The sequence below is a fragment of the Manduca sexta genome, chromosome 9, assembly GCF_014839805.1.
Source record: "Manduca sexta isolate Smith_Timp_Sample1 chromosome 9, JHU_Msex_v1.0, whole genome shotgun sequence".
Lineage (NCBI taxonomy): Eukaryota > Metazoa > Arthropoda > Insecta > Lepidoptera > Sphingidae > Manduca > Manduca sexta.
In genome coordinates this window covers 1,010,575-1,026,386 of record NC_051123.1, presented here as the reverse complement: position 1 = coordinate 1,026,386, position 15,812 = coordinate 1,010,575, and the positions used below count along the sequence as shown (strand labels likewise).

The following is a 15,812-nucleotide window of genomic DNA, read 5'->3' as shown; positions in this document are numbered from 1 at the left end:
ATGTAGCTATTTATTTAGGTGTTTAATATACCATCACAAAATAAAACACAGCAGATAGATTTTTCCATTCTTATTTATTGATTTGCAGTCCGTCAAAACTTTGTTTTCGCATGTCCGGACCCACAAGGATTATCTTCTTTTCGGCTACTTACATTATACATTACATTTTTATAAAGAAATCACAATATGCATGCCACCGATGCCGCCGGCCCGCGCCTTCACGCACAAAGTAAATTTAATCAGTCGATTCTTCACACTTGAGGACATCAAACCTCACTAACCGCCTGTATTACGAACAGTTCCCTGGATACTACCACTTTGTTAATACTAAATGTTAGAAAATATTTAACGTGGCAACACTTTTGTACCAGTACAAATTATATTTTCAACAAAGTAATAATATTTATATTATTTTACATGTGCTTATACTATTTCTTACAAGATCTAGTCATATTAGTTTTTACTGAAGGGCGATTTTTTTGACAATGATTTTCTCACTGACGTGTTTAATAAAAAATACAAATAAATAATGTTACATACAATCGTAGTGGGGCCGGAGACTTGTCCGTTAACATCTGATATCTAATTGGAGTTGTTCGAAACACAAGCGGCCAGTAAACACCGGATACGTCGTAAATGAAAATGCAGTAGTGAGTGCGCGGCAGCGTGGCGGCTGCGTGGCGGCGGCGTGGCGGTGGCGTGGCGGCGGCGCGTGCCTTGCAGTCCCACTCACTCGCACGCACTCGTCCATAGCCCACACCCATATTTATACCGGCCCGTCGGCCGCGACAAACTAACGAAAAAAAAAAATGAAATCTCTAAATGTAAGTCGTATCTAACCTGTATAATTACAAATGCATATACATAATAACCAACTTTTACATATGTATATAATTTACCGCTTCAACATTACGTGCTAGCCTTACATCGAGTGTACACTATATATAAAGGATTTAGTTTCAGTAAACAGTTCAACGCTTTCGTGATCGCCGCCGGCTCGACGGCGGAGCGCGTTTCGGAGTTCGCTGCCGCCGCCTCGACTACTATACAATACAAAAATGAATGAAAAATGGGACTATTTACAACAATACGATACTTAAAATTAACGAAAAAAATCAACTACAAGTATTACTAATTAACGCGTTGCCGCAGCGAAGTCCGAACACAAGCGAGTAACAACTTATAATACTATACGGACAGCCTCCGCGACAAGCAGAACAGAAACGTCGCGAGGAATCTGCCTTACGCATGCGCCACCCGACCCACATATACAGACTATACACAATGTACAAGGTTACGAGTCGCTAAGTAGTGGACGAATACGGAAACCCTATCCTAGGCGGCGCGGCGGCGCTGGCGGGCCGACGCCTGCGCACCGACGCCTGCGGAGCGGCGATGGAAGACTGGATAAAACGTTACGTACATACTCCCTACACACATCATACTGCCACTTACACTCCCACGGTTCGGGTTATTTTGTTTCGTTCGGCGGCAGTGCTAGTTTATCACGAAATGATCCATCGCTAGAGATCGACGCGGACCGCGGTGCATACAAACCGCGACGCGTCGTCGTCACGCGCCACGCGGCTCCCTAAATGTAATGTAGGTATACGTAAAAAAGAGAAGTAAATAAATAACGTTACAATATAACCGACATACAAATATCGACAGCATAATATTTTTACATGATAAGCGTATCCAGTTGCGTTGAGGCGGCGCGGGCCGGCCTCCAGTCGGGCGGCGGCGTGCAGGGCGACACGTGGCGGACACGTGGCGCACACGCGGTGGACTCGTGCCGACACACGCGCGACACTCCGGCCGGGTTATTTTATACTTATACTAGTTCAAGTTCCATTTATTGTATAAAAGTGAGCTCGTGCAAGGAGAACAAACATGAATAATGAACAGAGATTTCTAAATGAATGGATTTACTTAATCGTGTGGAGTCGTCAGGAAACCGTTTGAGAAGACTTCATTGGAAGTAATTAACGACTAAATGATGAAGAGATTTAATCAGCCCTGATTTATTTCAAATTCCTTGACAGAAAGGGTAATACACTAATTGGTTTAAAAGACAAGTATTCAGAGCAATAATAAAAAAGCGAAAATCCGGAGCTCCAATATTCACAAGCCCCGCAGACAATCTTACAGCTAAAGTGGTAGGCACACTATGTCAAAACCGATTTGAACAACAACATGATCGTCGCAATAACGAATAGACTTCACTTACATCTATAATTGGCTCTTGCGTTAATCACAAAATACATCTAACAGTTTGGAAAATCGTCATCAGTCGAATATTAAAACTATGACGGCGTCGCGTCCGGGCCGAGGCCGTGCGCAGGTCGGCACGCGGCGGCCCCGGCGGCCCCGGCCCGGACGTGGCGCCGCGGAGGTTCAGCTCTGCCGGAGTGGTGCCGCCCTGCCGCCCCCGCAGTCGATGTGCAGATTCCTCTGTACACTACGCGCGTCTTAAAGCTTCCCACAACGTGACGCTATTTCCCTGCATCGTAACGTAAGAATATTATTTATATACAATTAGTACCGTCCTATTATGGGGTGTCCACGCGCGTAAACCTAATGTACCCATACTGTCTGTGCTTGTGTATACTTGTTTTGTCTTTTTGTTTTACCGCCGTCTCCGATTCTGTTACGGTCGGATACTTCCGTTTGATGCCCGATTTATTTATCGATTTATTACTCGCGTATTCGTTATCCTGATACAAATTAACAAACATGATTCGATTCTGGAAGCCTCAATATCGATATAGGCACATCGATATCAATAATCATTACCCTTCAACCAACCACTGTTTTGTCAATTTCTTCTTCTGATTAAATAATATAAAACAGAGACAAAACATTGGTCATTTTACAAAATGGGTTTTGTCATTACAAAATATTTTACAATCGTTTCCAAACATCGAGAATCGATTGAACACGAATCGCCAGGTCGGACATCAGCGGCAGTTCCGTCCCGCCCGGTGGTGACTGGTGTGGTGGTGCGTCGCTACCGGGAGGTGTGGCAGATGACGGAGAGCCGGCGGCGGCGTCGCTACGAGGCCGCGCGCGGCGGCGCGGGCGCGGGCCCGCCGCGGCGTCAGTCCTCGTCCGACAGCGGGTCGTACTGCTCCGACATCAGCGGCGCCGGCTCCGGCGCTGCCGCCGCGGGGCCGCCGCCCGATGACGCCGCGCCGCTACCTGCGAACACATAAACACTCATATTACTAATGGTGTCTATAACGGAAGTGTATAATAAACATCAATCTTGTGACTCATTCCACTTCACGCAATATTTGTAGAACACAAAATTATTTGCGCTCTTTTTCATGAACATAATTAACATTAGATATTTATGAGTCGAGTTGGAAGTACGTACCGTCAATGGCGGCGTGCGTGGTGTGCGTGGCGTGTGTGGCGTGCGCGTGCGCCTGGTGCGGCGCGGACACGTTGAGCGCGGAGTAGGGGTAGGTGTAGCCGGCCGTGGGGAAGGGCAGCGGCTTGCCGCGCTCGTCCGCGTCGCTGCGCATGACCTCCACGATGCGCGTCGTCACGTAGTCGAACGCCGTCAGCACGCCGCTGCTGCCGCCCGACACGCAGCCGTAGCGACGGTTGCTGTTGCTTCTGGGGACACGTGCGCTCATAAATATCGACTCTTGTGTGATAAACGTACGATGCTCCAACACCAAAACCAAAGAGCTGATAAAATATCAAATTACTAAAAAACTTGTATATAACCATAATAAAGGATACGTTAGAGCGGATAGGCCAACGCTATATACACTTCTACCACACACTAAAACAATTCAGGAAGTTATTTATTTCTTAAGAATCGATAGTTGAATTTAAAATTATTTTAGAATTGAAAATGCCAATAAATTTCAATAGCTAAAATAGCGTCATAAAAATATATGAAATTCCTTCGTATACCAAGCGGGTACCAAAATAATTGAAAAATAAATATCGATAGTGTAATTAAATACACACCTATTAGCGTGGTGGTTATCAGGCGGCGAGACTGGCTCTAAGTATGGCGCGTGTTTGGGCGGGTCGCGTCGCTTCCACTCGTCGGCGCCGGGTGCGGGCGCGCCCGCTCCGCCGGCCACCAGCGGCCCCGACGCGCCCGCTCCCCCGCCTCCCGCGCCGCCACTGCCCCCGCCTGCGCCCGCGCCGCTGCCCGCCACGCTGACACTGCTCACACCCGTCACGCCGCTCACCGCACTCGAATATGCTTCCGAATTGCTCACAGGGAATCGACTGTTAATAAAACAAATACGGTTAATTTGGAATGCTAATACTGTCGATTATTGAATTAATTCGAAAAGAGTAACATTTATAAAAGACAAACTGTAAGAACAAATATACTAATAAATGAAACACGTCAAGTTATAAATTCACAGTTTAATTATAATTATCAAACGAATATCGATACGTTTTTGGTAATAAGCTCCAACCAAAACCACTTAATAGACAGTCGATAACTCACTTGTTGTGTATGAGCGACGTGGTGGGACTGCAGAAGTCCCTGGTGATGATGTTGGAGGCGAGGTCCCCGAGCTTGATGCTGGTGGTGTGCGTGGCGGCGGCGTGCGGCTCGTCGCGGTCGCGGTCGGGCGGTGCGGGGCCGCGCTCGGGACGGTCCTGCGGCGTGGGCGGGTTGCCGGTGCCGTTGTCGCACTCTCGCCCCTGCAGTACCGGACAATTACATATATTAATAAGTGATCAAAAAAGTTATACAGGACGTCTAAATATCGATATTGTAAATAAAATTAATACTTAATATCGACTATAATCGATACTAGATATTATTAAAATACAACGAATTTTGTCCGCATCATGTTACCAATAAATATCTACCGTGTACTATATTGTAATTTATTAAGTTAAAATAACGATTATCGAATGTGGTTAAAATTTGATGAAAAAAAATAAAAGTACAAAGTGCAGTGTAATAAGATATAATATATGGTGTGACTGACCGGGTACCGCTGGTCGGTGGTCTGGCTGATCTGGTGCGTGATGATGGCGTCGATGAGCTCGGCGGCGGTGAGCGTGCCGGAGCGCGCCTCCGCGCCCGCCGCCGCAGCCGCCGCCGCGCTCACTGCGCCCGCGCCGCTAGCGCCGCCCGCGCCGCCCGCGCCGCCCGCGCCGCTCGCCACCGAGCTCACTGACCCCGACACTACACTGCGGCTGCACACAAATGACGATTAGTTCACGAACTTTATACATTCATTGAGTTACATTATGCATTACACATGCCCTTGATACTTACTTGTCTTTCCTATCGAGGTGGTGCGGCGTTTGCGCGCGATGCTTCGTCGTGTACGAACCAGCTGACACAGGTCTTCGCTCGTTCTCCTGAAGCAATACAATTTGAGATTAGCTTATAAATAGCAACTTAGTACCATGGGGGTACCTACAGGACATGCAGCGAGTAACTGCAATTTCATACAATTTGGAATCACTATGATTAGTACATTTATTTGGAAGTAATTTAGTCATGAACAACACATACCTGTTGTACATGTAGATGATGTCTGTCGTGCATGATCTGTTGTTGGTGCGGATGATTCTGCTGGTGTTGTTCTATAACGTGTCGTTCCTGCATCGCGACAATCGCTCGCTCGCTGTAATACAACATAAATTATAGAGTTATACGGAATTATTAAATTATACGTCGTGTTCGACAATTTGATCCTTCGAGCCGGATACGATTAAAGGTACTTACTTTTCTCTTCTCTGTTGCATCGCCATTTGGATGTCTCGTTCCATGTTATATTGCGGATGCTTTACTCGCCTGTCCATTACCTGATAACAATGCAATTAATAATTAAATTTCGAGATCACAACTTTTTGTAATATAAATTTTAAGAGTTATAGAAATAAGCCCGCTCACCTGGTACTGCGTTATTGGATGGTATTTCTGTGGTAAGTTCATTTCACGTAATCTGTAACCAAATGTAAAAAGTTATGAAATGAGCCTATTAGAATTGTTTTATGTATAAAAACTTGAATTTAAATTTGTAATTCTTTTATTTAAAAATTAGTGTATGAGTTATTTATCGACATTGTCGGTAACTGGATATGTGTAGTCGCACCTGACTTCGTGTTGTTGGTGATGGTGGGGCGAGGGCTGCGGCTTGGGCTCCGGCTTGGAGGGCTCGCCGCCGGGCACGGGCAGCGCCGTGGCCGCCGACGCCACGTTGACGAGCGAGGTGAAGGCCTCGTGTCCGGGCGGCGGGTGCGCATGGTGCGGGTGCGCGTGGTGCTGCGCGTGGCCGGGCCCGTGGTACAGGTGGCCGGGCGCGTGCGGCGCGTGCGACACGTGCGCGCCGTGCGAGGCGTGCGCGCCGTGCGTGCCGTGCGAGCCGTGCGCGTGCCCCGCGTGCCCGGCGTGGCCCGTGTGCCGCTGTATGACCGACACCGAGTCGCGGCGCTGCGGCGAGTAGGCGGCGCCCGCGTACTGCACGCTGTACTGCGGCGAGGCGGCGTGCTCGCGCTCGCTCCGCTCGTTCCGCTCGCTGCGCTCGGGCGCGCGCTCCTGCCGCTCGCGCCGCGCGCCGCCGTGCATCTGCTGCGACGTGATGAAGTCCGCCATGATGATCTGTCGTTGTTGCTCTAAGCCGTGAGGGTTGCGACTGTACCCGCTGCCCGCGGTCTGTTGAGAAACATAGCGATGATAAAATATTGTTTTAAGTAACAAATAATATATTTTAATTATTAACCATAGCCTCCTAAGAAAACTAATAATTCCACATGTAGTTTTATAGCTATCTTTTTCAAGTGAGCGCTTGAATTTGAAACTGAGTAAAACATGATAAATATTTACCGGTGAGTACGCCGAGTCCTGCGGCCTCGCGTGCTGCGCGTGTTGCGGGTGCTGCGGGTGCTGCGAGTGCTGCGGCGCGTAGTAGGGCGCGGCGGGCGAGCGGCGCTTGTAGTAGTGGTCGAAGCGCTTGTCGGGCGCGTGCGTGGCGTGCGTGGGCTGCGCGGCGTGCGTGGAGTGCGAGGCGTGCTGGTGCAGGTGGTGGTGCGCGTGCACGGGCGTGCCGGCCGTGATGGAGCCGGGCGGCGTGCGGCGCGCGTCGAAGCGCGTCTCCACCGGCGTGCCCAGCGTGATGGAGCCCTTGGCGGCGGCGGGCTTGGCGCCGCGCACGCCCGCGCCGCCCACCGCCACCGGCACCGCCGCGCCGCCCGCCACCGGCTTCGGCTTCGGGTTGAACTGGTTCGGCGACTCGCGCTCCGGCTGCACGCGGTACGTGTAGTCGTTTGAATTGCGGTACATATTCTGCAAACATACAAAATATTATATATTATATGTATGGATTTATAGCGACAAAAACATATCTCCATTCTATAAGGACTCATCGACTAAAAAATAGTAAATTAAAAATCGGATAAACATGTTTAACTCACCGGCTTATTAGGATGTGAGAAGGAGACATCGTTTCTCCTGTCCGTCCGCTTCACCGTCAGATCCAAGAGGGAGTCAGGCCTGTTGTCCATGACCTCTGGTCGCGGCTCGGGTCGCGGGTCGGGGCGCGGCTCGATGTGCACCACCACCACGCCCTCCTTGGGCGCGTCGGGCTGCGCGATGGGTGTGATGGTGGCGGTGGGCCGGTGCGGCGACCGCGGCGAGCTCACGTTGTGCGAGCTGTTCACAACCGTCAGCGTCGCTAGCGTCTCCCGTCCAGGCGTTGACGATGATACCTGTTGAGGTTCATTAAGCAAATTTAATTACATTTTGTGTCATTAAATAGATAACATTTTATCGATATGAGGACAAATATAATTTTGAACACATATCACCTTCAACTGATGGGGTTTGATGGGCGGCGGCACCGGCTTCGAGTCCCTCGTGAGGTTGAACTCGATGAGGTTGAGCACGACGTCGCGCACGGTCTGCGGCGGCGCGGGCCCGTTGCGCGTCGCGTTCGTCACGCTCACGCTCGCCACGCTGCTCACACTCGACACGCTCGCGCTCGACACGCTCGACACTACCGACGTGGGCAGCGGGCTCGGCGCTGACGATGCCGGCGTGGATACTGGTAAGGGTATTGATGATGGCGGCAAGATCTGTATACAAATTCAAATGGTCAGTTTTAATGAAATATACTTATTTGCTATCGAAATTATTCTAATTGTTTCTGATGGCAACGCCACAGTTAAAGTGAAAATTTGATTCCATATTCGAAATTCGACAACAAAGTCCGGCTTGAAGGACCAAATATCTGAAGGACAAGGAGATATGCCATCAGTAATGTGTGTGCACTCGAGCCCCGACCTTGGTGGTGGGCGCGTCGTTCTCCTCGTCGGCGGTCTCGGTGGCGGAGGAGTCGTACTCGTCGCGGCGCGTGCGGCGCGGCGCCACGGCGTCGGTGCGTGGGCCGGAGGGCTGCGCGGGCGGGCGCGGGTGCTGCGGCGGCGCGGGCGGGCGCGGCGAGCCGGCGCTGGCGGTGTCGGTGTCGCCGGAGCTCACGCCGCTCTCCGAGCTGGAGCTGCGCGCCGCCGTCGGCAGCCGCTCGCCCACCAACGAGTCCAGCTGCAGCTTTTTTCTATCGACGAAACAATTTGTTAATAACTTATATAACTTAATTAATTAAAGTATTTCCTATTTCTTTCTAGTTTTATTGACAGCTTTATATATCTTATTAAAATTTTCTACACTTCCAAAAAAAATATTTTACATCTATTTCTTAACGAATATAAATGTACCCAAAACGTGATATTAGAAAAGACTTGAACATGAACAAAGAAGTACTAGACAAGTTCCTCCCCGTCCCTTCCATTACCCACCTATACGTGAAGTAGAACGCTTTCAAGCTGGCGGGCGTGCGGCCGCTGACGCTCGCTATCCGGTCCCAGGCCGTGCCGTGGTCCCGCAGCAGACTCCTGAACCGCGCCGCCTCCTCCTCCGTGGGCTCCGGCGCCGCGCCGCCCTCCCCCACAGTCTCTAGTCGCCGGGTGATACGTTTGAAACAAGCTAAACAGCACTTGCTCAGCTCGCTTGGGATTTCTAAAATAGGTAAAAAATAATATATATTTATAAATATCATTTACACTGATGACTCATTTCGACTACGCAAAATTACTTCTTAAATTATTCCAATGGTTTATGAGGGAATTTATGACAAAAAAATCTAATAGAAAATGTTGACGTATCGTCTATTACTATTGAAGTACTGAGCAATATACTAACGGAACTCGTCCATGAGCGGTTTCTTGAGGTCGCTGGAGAGGTCGTGCCAGCGCGGCGGCAGGTGGCGCAGGCGCTTGGCGCGCACGCGCGGGCCCGGGCACGTCGGCACCGGGCAGCGCGTGTAGCGCGACCGCACGCAGCGGCAGTGGCACGGCTCGCACACGCGCAGGCCCACTGCGTCCTCCTGCCACGGGGACACAAGCTCCGTAATGTAATGTCAACGAATAGAACGTATTCACAAATACTACGAGAACCCACACTGTGCCCGAACGCTTACGACATTTTCAAAGTTTATTCGGCTTTGTTTATGTTACAGATAACTGAAATCAAGTTAGATCCAATCACAACGCCCCGTTCTATCATACGCCTACACATTGCGAGGGCTTTTATATCAAAAGCACCAAAAACCAACCTTTTATCATAGCATTGCTCTGTACTTAACTAAAAAGTGTTTGTAAATACGAGCGTCAGTGTATCTAATCGAAGATCATAGATTTGACTACGTCCATCAATTCATATTTTCCAAATAAAACTTACGACAAACTAGACCTGAAATTATCTCACATACTGTCTTTGTCACTTTGATAAAACAGGAAACTGCTCAAGCTGCACACAGCACGAGCAAAAAGAAACCCAAACACAATTTACCTTAAGTCCATAATGCACCGCTCTCGACCTGGACACGGTCCGCGTGGCGCCAGGCATGCTGCACACAGCGCAGTTGGACGAGGTGGTGGTGACCGTGGTGGTGGTCAATGTGGTGGTTATTGACGGCGTGCCTATCCGTTCCGTCACCGCTGTGGACAAGTGATGCTGTTAGATATTTGTCAACTGTGGTGTTATTTTTTTTGTCAATGCATGCTGTGACACCTTAAAATGTTGTGCATTTAAACCTATCATTACTGTTATGTTTTATTGGAGCTATTTATAATGTAACAACTACTGGTTGTCCTAATTATAAATAAATAAATAAATAAATAAATAAACTTACATGAACATAGGTAAAGAAGGGACAAATAGAAAACTTTAGAAGTTTTCAATTTCGAATAAAAACGAGCAATTCTTGTTACTTATTAATAAGGGAGAGGAAGGAAGGGTACAAACGGCTCAAATTAATTCAACAATTGATTATTTAAGATTTAAGACCTAACAACCTTCTAATATTTTATCCAATAAATACAAATGTCTATGGACGTTATTATTGTTTTATTTTTTTAACCCCTGTCACCTCGCAACTAAAACTTGGCCACGTTCGTAAAGCATACTATACAAATACCCCGCTGCTATTTACTCGTAACCATCTCTTATATCAAAACTAGCGACCCGCCCCGGCTTCGCACGGGTGCAATGCTGACTATTTAATGGATGTTATTATTATACATATAAAACTTCCTCTTGAATCACTCTATCTATTAAAAAAACCGCATCAAAATCCGTTGCGTAGTTTTAAAGATTTAAGCATACGTAGGGACAGAGAAAGCGACTTTGTTTTATACTATGTAGTGATAATCCAGATTTAACCGGCACAACAATCGACTTAAACCCTGCTGAATATTTAAACAAACAACAGAACGTTAATTCGCGAATCAGTATCTAACGCTACAATATTTAGCGGACGCCGCGCCGCGCCGCATTTGGTAAGCAAAGTAGATTAGCGAGGCGATTTACCTATCCTATGAATCACTGTGAGTTATCAATTATTTATACTATGTAAACGAATCGTGAAGTATGTTCATTGAGAAAATACGTTGTTTTTGAACAATTTGTTAGATCAGCTCGCGGCATTCTGAGAATTACGTACGAGTGAGTACTATTCGGAGATAAACACTATCATTATTTTATTCAGTCATTTATTTGCGAGCTATATTTTATCACAATCCAAGTAAGGACTGTTCCGCACCTCCTGGCCAAAAACTGAGTACACCCATAACCACCACCATAAGGTTATATTAACAACATCACAATGCCAGAAAAATCTCACACTAAAAGAAACGAAAATTCACCAAAATCAAATTCACATTCAAAATTTCTGATACCGAATGCACTAACAAACGTTAAACTGCAGTACAATGGTTTTAATATTTAACCGAGTTGGCGGGCGCGTGGGGTGTGGCGCTGGGCTGGGGGGACGAGGTGTTCAGATTTGTGCTAACCGTTGTTAATTAACTTGCGCGTTTAGTTAGCGATTAACTGCACGGGTGGGGTTTAAAATGCAGTTTTTGGGTTCTTTGGGACTATTGAAAGATATAACAGCACTTGCTTATTTATTTATTTAATAATAGTTTACAGCGCCTTCGACACTGCCGGTAACAGAAACAGATGGAGTCAGCTCGTTCGTCAGAAAGTGATACAGAAGGGAGGACACGACCCACGATACTGAGGAATACGAGGAAAGAGTGAGCTTATTTGATCTTGCCATCGAGTGCAGTGAAAATGTTTAATAGTACCGGGATAAAAAATAAAATCTTAACAATAAAAAAATAAAATTTCCGACCATATTTAAGGCGCCATAGAACTATGTTATTACACCCAGCCTTTTAATCGTCTTCTAAGAATATGTATCAAACGGTTTCAGGAAAAACTTCAAAAACAATTTTGGTCCTTCGAGCCAGATATGAACTTATCATAAGAAGAAGCGCTTATTTTCTATTCATAATATCAATTTAGTGCTTAAAATAATAATTTAATGTAATATCCCGCACTTTAGCGCTGTTGGGCGGCTAGCGGCTACATTTATTCTAGACTAATTAGCCCGTGCAAACTGAGCCGCGAGCACGACCGCAAAGGTTTATCTTAGTTTCCAAAGGTTTAGTCGTCTCCGCTAGATGGGACAATAGTTTATCTAACTGTTAGAGAGCTTCGATTGTCTTGAACCGCTGAACACTACTAACTGAGACTACTGTAACTGAGCACCCTTATGTTTCGCTTCCAATGATGTTGCCAACAGTATAATTCAAGGGATTTATACTTATTATTTAATTATTTTCTGCTTACGCGAATGTGAATAATGTGAGAAAAATGGAGACATTGCAATAAAAAAAAAATCAAATTTAAGTAACTTTCGAGTTTAAGCTTTTTTTATATTATAATTTTACCCCCCGTGACGCCTGAAAGCAGCGAAGTCTTTGAAACGAAATACCATCACGGTGAAAAAGGTTATTAGACATCATACTGTCCATGAGAAAGCCTCATCCAGCCACAACCGATCCGCGTCAGCCACCGTCGATTAATCTCTCCAATTACTGAATATTTGCACAAGAACTAATTGGAAGCCGGTTTTATTCGCTGTCGGGCGTGTTCAAACAATCCACCGGTTCTGATGAAACGGCACCACGTTATATACTTCTGTCATTTCCAGGCGTCAGGTCGCAGAATGCGTTTAGGGTAGCGAAACCAGACTATGAGCTCTGAAGGAATTGTTCTACAGTAACATTGATATGTGAAATCGTAGGTCTTTGGTGCAGGTACAATTTGTGTATATTAAATTTGAAAACGAGTTGCCCAGCCATTGTCTGGATTGTCGTAAATTTTTTCTAAATATTTGGTTGGAATAAATAGATTATTAGAGGCTTTTGATAGCACTAAAATCAATTAATATATGTATTGCTACGACGGTTACCAGTTACACCTGATATTTCCTTATTTATCCAAATTGAAAATATTCCTCTACAACACAAAACATGAAATAGTCATATTTACAAAGAATAATATTCCCGCGTACATATTTGCGTACGTACCAGATATTCCCCGAAAGTGGCGTGTTGACACGATGCGGCAACACAGCGGTAACACACGGTTGACACACGGCGCGTCCACCGACGCGTGCGAATTTAACGAGCACCAGTATTTGCACAACAAACAGACGAGCGGGACATCTTGCAGATTAAATGGGTACGACTGATTCGCTCAATTTGTACGTTCAAATATAAATATAAAAGCGAGGTTTCGTTTATGATAAAATAAATGGAATATAATTCACAATTTACTGGTATTTTTTCCGACAAAAGTGGCGAGGATTCAGGGAACCAAGTCGTTTAGATAGCCTTAAATCAAAGAAAACTAAATATATCATTAGAAAACATTCAGAATTGTCTGTTTTCGTAAATATACCAAGAATTGTCCCTGTAAAATGCCGGCCGATTTAAAACAAAAAACGTATAGAAAATGACCAAGAACTCCAAGATTAATCCAGAACTTCATCATCATCATCATCAGCTATGCAAAGGCCACTTCTAAACAAAGGCCTCCCCTAAGATTTTGACATGACCCACATTGATTAATATGACAGATAGTCATAAGCAGTCATAAGCAGAACGTCAGTCAACAATTACAATGATAAGTAACAAAATCAGAAGAATTTTAAGCATCATAACTCACAAGCTTGGAAACTGAGCGAAGGACATTTTAAATTCGACGTCATGCAGAAATGCAACAGAAAACTGATTTAACAACAGTGCAAGACTGAGGCATAGTAAACGGCACAAATTATGAGAACAGATGAACAGTGGAGAGGGAAGAGCTCGCGTATGTACAAACTAGACCAAAGTGTATGGCATCGGCATGACACGTGTAAGGAGAACGAATGAATCCTTCATAGTCGAATTTCGGCCACTGCGGCCGTTTTCACCGGAGATCAGCCAGCCACGCAGGAGATATTATAATACACAGGTGCACTCTCTGTTCCTTCACTCTCATAGTACGGTGAGACTGCCGAAACGACCGGAGAGAGATCAGGCGCAGGACCAACGGCTATACGTGCTTTCCGAGGCACGGGGGTATCACACCGCCAACTTCCTGACTCCGAGCTGCGACTGAGTCATTTTTTTAGGATAACAAAACCCAGTCTTAATAATTTTTTGGACCGACCCGAGAATAAACATCGAGTATACATTGAGGAACCAATCGCATATATGTAAATAAAGTTACCTATCTTTACCAACCCATCGTATTAATAACATTACATTCAAAATACTACACATATAAATATATAAAAATAAAGCCCACTCAATAATTCCACATATAAAATTTCGACCGGTCGTCATCCGGTAAAACCGGCGCATGTAACCGGCTAATCCGACAAAGCCGGCTGCCGGCCGGTCCGATTAAAAATTCCCTGTGTGCGAGCTGTCAGCCCGGCGCGGCGCGGCGCGAGCGGGACAAGCAAGCCTTGTGGACGTCCAAACGCGTCAGTGCGTTCATTGTCGGGTATTAAGTCTGTTTTAACGTAATTATTGTGTTTAATTATGCATTTGTTAATAATGGACGAACATGAAATATGTTTTTTCAAGTTAATATAATATTTTAACTTGAAAAAAACATATAAATGTTAATAGAATATGTTGTCCAGATTTTAGAATTTGGTTTTACGTCAAAGTATAATCTAGCTCTGTTTATATATGTTATTGTTTTTTTAGTAAATATAATATGTTGTGTTGTCCAGGTTTTGGAATTCAGTTGTGCGTCAAAGTATAATACTAGCTCTGCTTGTTGTTGAGCACGGACCTCTGCCACTGACAAGATTGAGTTTCAGACTACACGATGGCACTTGAATTTCTATCAATGAGAGACGTTATGTTAAACACTTGCTGGTTGTAGGATATATTTTATATCCGCCCGGATAGCAAGCGTACACAAGGTGTTAAAACCCGCCATAATAATCCATATAAATGTAGCGCATTCCGGAATCAGCTAGTAAAATTAAAAAATATGAAAATGACATATCGATAAATCTATCGCTAAGCTATGCCATCCTCATACATAATATTAACGTTAACGATTGTTGAAGCGTCTTAGCTACGGCCTCAAGCACACACCCTCTCAAAATATAAATACACCACGTAGTATTGAGAATAAGTGATATTTTTTCTCAAAACCCGGATCCCCCGGCACCATTCCCGCGGGAGAATCTCGCGAATAAGTTATACACAGCATTGTTGTCATTCTGAGACCAATCATTCCAGCGATATCTATTCAACCGATCCCATGGCGGCGGAGCGCTGTGTGCCACAGAGAGACAGACATCATTTCTATGCTTTTAAATTATCTGTTTAATATGTGAAAATTGGTTTAGCAATTTTACACAATATGAGAGTTTACTCTAAAGTCTTTGGTCATCGGTTCGTTTTTGAACTATACACATATTACTGACAAATTCCATGATGTTTTAAGACGCATTATGCTATGTAAATAATTTTACTGATCTTGTTTCTCTATGTCGTTGTCAAAATTACACATTATGAATAAACTATAATTAATAATATTCCATTCCAACTCGCTGACACTACACAAAAGCACAGAAAAAATGAAATCCGTCATTAAATATTTAATAAAAGACCGCATGTTGTTGTGTCGCGCGGAGGGTCGGCACCGCGGGACATCTAAATGAATTAGCCGTTTGCAAAGACACTACTCACCGACGCTGGTAATATTTAATGTCTCTTTACAATACCGTACGTTTTTAATTCCCTTTTTGGTTACATTGGTCTGCGGCGTTCGGACTTGATACATCTGTCATACGTCGAGTTAGAAGTAACGAGCTTCGTATCGGTTGCATACGGAGTGGGAATCAAAGTCGATCAATTTGATTAGGCCTTTTTGGGTTTACACAATTTAG

General features: G+C 45.4%; 1 protein-coding gene across 12 annotated transcripts in view; it reads right to left on the bottom strand.

Moving 5' to 3' along the window:
* Positions 1 to 55: 55 nt before the first annotated feature.
* The window catches only part of LOC115455707, a 150,202-nt gene continuing 134,445 nt past the window's right edge, over positions 56 to 15,812 (bottom strand). For 11 of the 12 annotated variants that reach the window (XM_037436684.1, XM_037436685.1, XM_037436692.1 and 8 more), the window contains 17 exons: positions 9,848 to 9,996; positions 9,200 to 9,383; positions 8,797 to 9,016; positions 8,285 to 8,555; positions 7,810 to 8,076; positions 7,417 to 7,710; positions 6,830 to 7,288; positions 6,099 to 6,658; positions 5,897 to 5,948; positions 5,729 to 5,808; positions 5,516 to 5,627; positions 5,273 to 5,358; positions 4,980 to 5,190; positions 4,487 to 4,686; positions 3,988 to 4,257; positions 3,380 to 3,624; positions 56 to 3,201 (listed from right to left, as the gene is read on the bottom strand). In XM_037436684.1, the coding sequence (XP_037292581.1) occupies positions 3,101 to 3,201; positions 3,380 to 3,624; positions 3,988 to 4,257; positions 4,487 to 4,686; positions 4,980 to 5,190; positions 5,273 to 5,358; positions 5,516 to 5,627; positions 5,729 to 5,808; positions 5,897 to 5,948; positions 6,099 to 6,658; positions 6,830 to 7,288; positions 7,417 to 7,710; positions 7,810 to 8,076; positions 8,285 to 8,555; positions 8,797 to 9,016; positions 9,200 to 9,383; positions 9,848 to 9,996 (3,761 nt within the window). In that variant the 3' untranslated portion in view covers positions 56 to 3,100. The remainder of the gene's footprint in view (positions 3,202 to 3,379; positions 3,625 to 3,987; positions 4,258 to 4,486; positions 4,687 to 4,979; positions 5,191 to 5,272; positions 5,359 to 5,515; positions 5,628 to 5,728; positions 5,809 to 5,896; positions 5,949 to 6,098; positions 6,659 to 6,829; positions 7,289 to 7,416; positions 7,711 to 7,809; positions 8,077 to 8,284; positions 8,556 to 8,796; positions 9,017 to 9,199; positions 9,384 to 9,847; positions 9,997 to 15,812) is intronic. The other variant, XM_037436686.1, reaches the window with a different exon arrangement.